Below are 2677 nucleotides of genomic sequence, written 5' to 3' on the forward strand. Positions count from 1 at the left end.
TATTTAGGCCAAATTTGTATTCTGCCCCAAGCTACTTATTAGTGTGAACAGTACCTGTAAACTAGGTCAATTTCTGCATTATTTCATAGGTTTTACAACCAGTAGAGCCAGATAACAAACTGATACATCAACACACTCATTTACATCCCCACTGTTGCTCTAATTTACCGTTCAGTCAGAGCTGACATACCTAACCGTGACCTAACCACCTCATCCATTCTAATATGAAGTAAAAAATGTGTGTGTGTATGTGTGTGAGAGAAAGAGAGTGTGTGTGTGTGAATGTGTGAGAGAGAGTGTGTGTGTGTGAGTGTGTGAGAGAGAGTGTGTGTGTGTGTATGTGTGAGAGAGAGTGTGTGTGTGTGTATGTGTGAGAGAGAGTGTGTGTGTGTGTATGTGTGAGAGAGAGTGTGTGTGTGTGTATGTGTGAGAGAGAGTGTGTGTGTGTGTATGTGTGAGAGAGAGTGTGTGTGTGTGTATGTGTGAGAGAGAGTGTGTGTGTGTGTATGTGTGAGAGAGAGTGTGTGTGTGTGTATGTGTGAGAGAGAGTGTGTGTGTGTGTATGTGTGAGAGAGAGTGTGTGTGTGTGTATGTGTGAGAGAGAGTGTGTGTGTGTGTATGTGTGAGAGAGAGTGTGTGTGTGTGTATGTGTGAGAGAGAGTGTGTGTGTGTGTATGTGTGAGAGAGAGTGTGTGTGTGTGTATGTGTGAGAGAGAGTGTGTGTGTGTGTATGTGTGAGAGAGAGTGTGTGTGTGTGTATGTGTGAGAGAGAGTGTGTGTGTGTGTATGTGTGAGAGAGAGTGTGTGTGTGTGTATGTGTGAGAGAGAGTGTGTGTGTGTGTATGTGTGAGAGAGAGTGTGTGTGTGTGTGTGTGTGTATGTGTGTGTGTGTGTGTGAAATCTTGATTTTTAAAAATCTGATTCATCAAAGCAATAACCAACCGATTAATAGTTAGTTGCAGCCCTAATGATATCACACTATGTACATCGTGAAAACCCAAATACTGACTTACTGCAAATATCTCATCGTACATCAGCACCACTTTCTCCTTCAGAGGCTTCTTCGAAGAGGATGTTCTCCTCAGGAGACCTGCTTTCTTCTCAATCTGAGCCATAGCTCACAAACGCAACTATAGACACAGGTTCAAACACATTAATATGACAATAACGCTTACCAATATCTTCCCTAGAAACCGTTCATTACAGTACGTTACATGCAGACAGTCAGCTCGTGTTTACATGCATGTGTTTTGACAGCTTAGCTTTAGCATGTAGCTTCCTAACATCACATACAGTAAAGAAACACTCTTGACAGCTCACTTAGTATCACTGACATAATTAAGAGGCGCGCATTTAATCAAAAGAGATGATAATTCAACACAGTCTCCATTTGGGACAGTCACGCTAACTGATCAAAGCTGAACTGTTTGGCTCCCTTGCCTTGCATTTATAACAAAATAAACACATTTCCATTCTATCGGTTACTTTTACAATCAGACACGGATTTTAAATCAGAATCTATCCGTTTAAATAAATTAATTCAATAACGTGTTCATACCCGAATAATAAAGGAATCAAAGTTTTTGTTCCATTTCTCTTCAAGCTAAACAGATGGATTTTTTTCGCTCGCCTGACTTCCGGTGGGAGCGGAAACCCCGCCCATGTGTTTACATCACGTCCGCTAGCCATGCTGAATAGACACATGTACACTTATCCGTGTATAATATGCTCGTAATAATAAGCAATAAGACCATCTCTGCATATGCCGTGCTGATATGTTAGCGGAATTGATAACGTTGTCATAATAATGTGTTTTATTATTAGTTTATAGTGCGAAATGATATAAATCATTTGATAATTTTATTATTGCTCAAAATACAGGTGGGTTATGTTGATATATGTATCATATAATCAGCTCATATAAATAATCATGTATTGTGTCGACAGTTCAGACAGACAACTTAGACATCTGACACAAAAATCACTTCTTTATGTAAGTGCTATTAGTTTAGATGTATATTATATAGAAATAACGTTATATTTTACATTTATTTTATTATTTATTTTCATTTTTATTAATTATAAATGTTACTAAAGTATTTAAAAACAGCTTTCTTAGATAGTTTATGATACAGATACTATCATAATGAAATTCTTGATTATTGGTAAGACATTCCTCTTCCCTTCATAGACACTCTTTTCATTTTTTAAATTAATTTGAGATTTTATTAAAATATAAAAAATCTGCTTTCTTAAAAAAATGAAAATGAAAGTAATGAAATAAGCAGTTTTTATATGATATATTATATAATGAGATCTCTGAGGACCTCAGAAAAAGAGTTGGTGTTGCTCATCAGGCTAGAAAAGGTTTCAAAGCCATCTCTACAGCGTTTGGACTCCACCAGTCCACCGTCAGACAGATTGTGTACAAATGGAGGAAATTCAAGACCACTGTTACCCTCCCCAGGAGTGCTCCACCAACAAAGAACACTCTAAAAGCAAGACGTGTAAAAGTCCACTAGGTTTCAAAGGACTGCAGGCTAACTTCTAAGCAACTAAAGGCTTTTCTCACATTGGCTGATGTTAATGTTCATGAGTCCATCATCAGGAGAACACTGAACAACCATGGTGCGCATGTCAGAGTCGCAAGAAGAAAGCCACTGCTCTCCAAAAAGAA

General features: G+C 38.1%; 1 protein-coding gene across 1 annotated transcript in view; it reads right to left on the minus strand.

Annotated features, from left to right (window-relative positions):
- armh3 (armadillo like helical domain containing 3) overlaps positions 1-1651 on the minus strand; it is a 26350-nt gene extending 24699 nt beyond the window's left edge. The window contains exons 1-2 of the mRNA XM_016474485.1: positions 1559-1651; positions 1014-1130 (exon numbers count right to left, since the gene is read on the minus strand). Of these exons, the coding sequence (XP_016329971.1) occupies positions 1014-1115 (102 nt within the window). The 5' untranslated portion in view covers positions 1116-1130; positions 1559-1651. The remainder of the gene's footprint in view (positions 1-1013; positions 1131-1558) is intronic.
- Between the last annotated feature and the right edge of the window lie 1026 nt (positions 1652-2677).

The sequence above is a fragment of the Sinocyclocheilus anshuiensis genome, unplaced genomic scaffold (genome assembly GCF_001515605.1).
Source record: "Sinocyclocheilus anshuiensis isolate Anshui unplaced genomic scaffold, SAMN03320099.WGS_v1.1 scaffold2020, whole genome shotgun sequence".
Lineage (NCBI taxonomy): Eukaryota > Metazoa > Chordata > Actinopteri > Cypriniformes > Cyprinidae > Sinocyclocheilus > Sinocyclocheilus anshuiensis.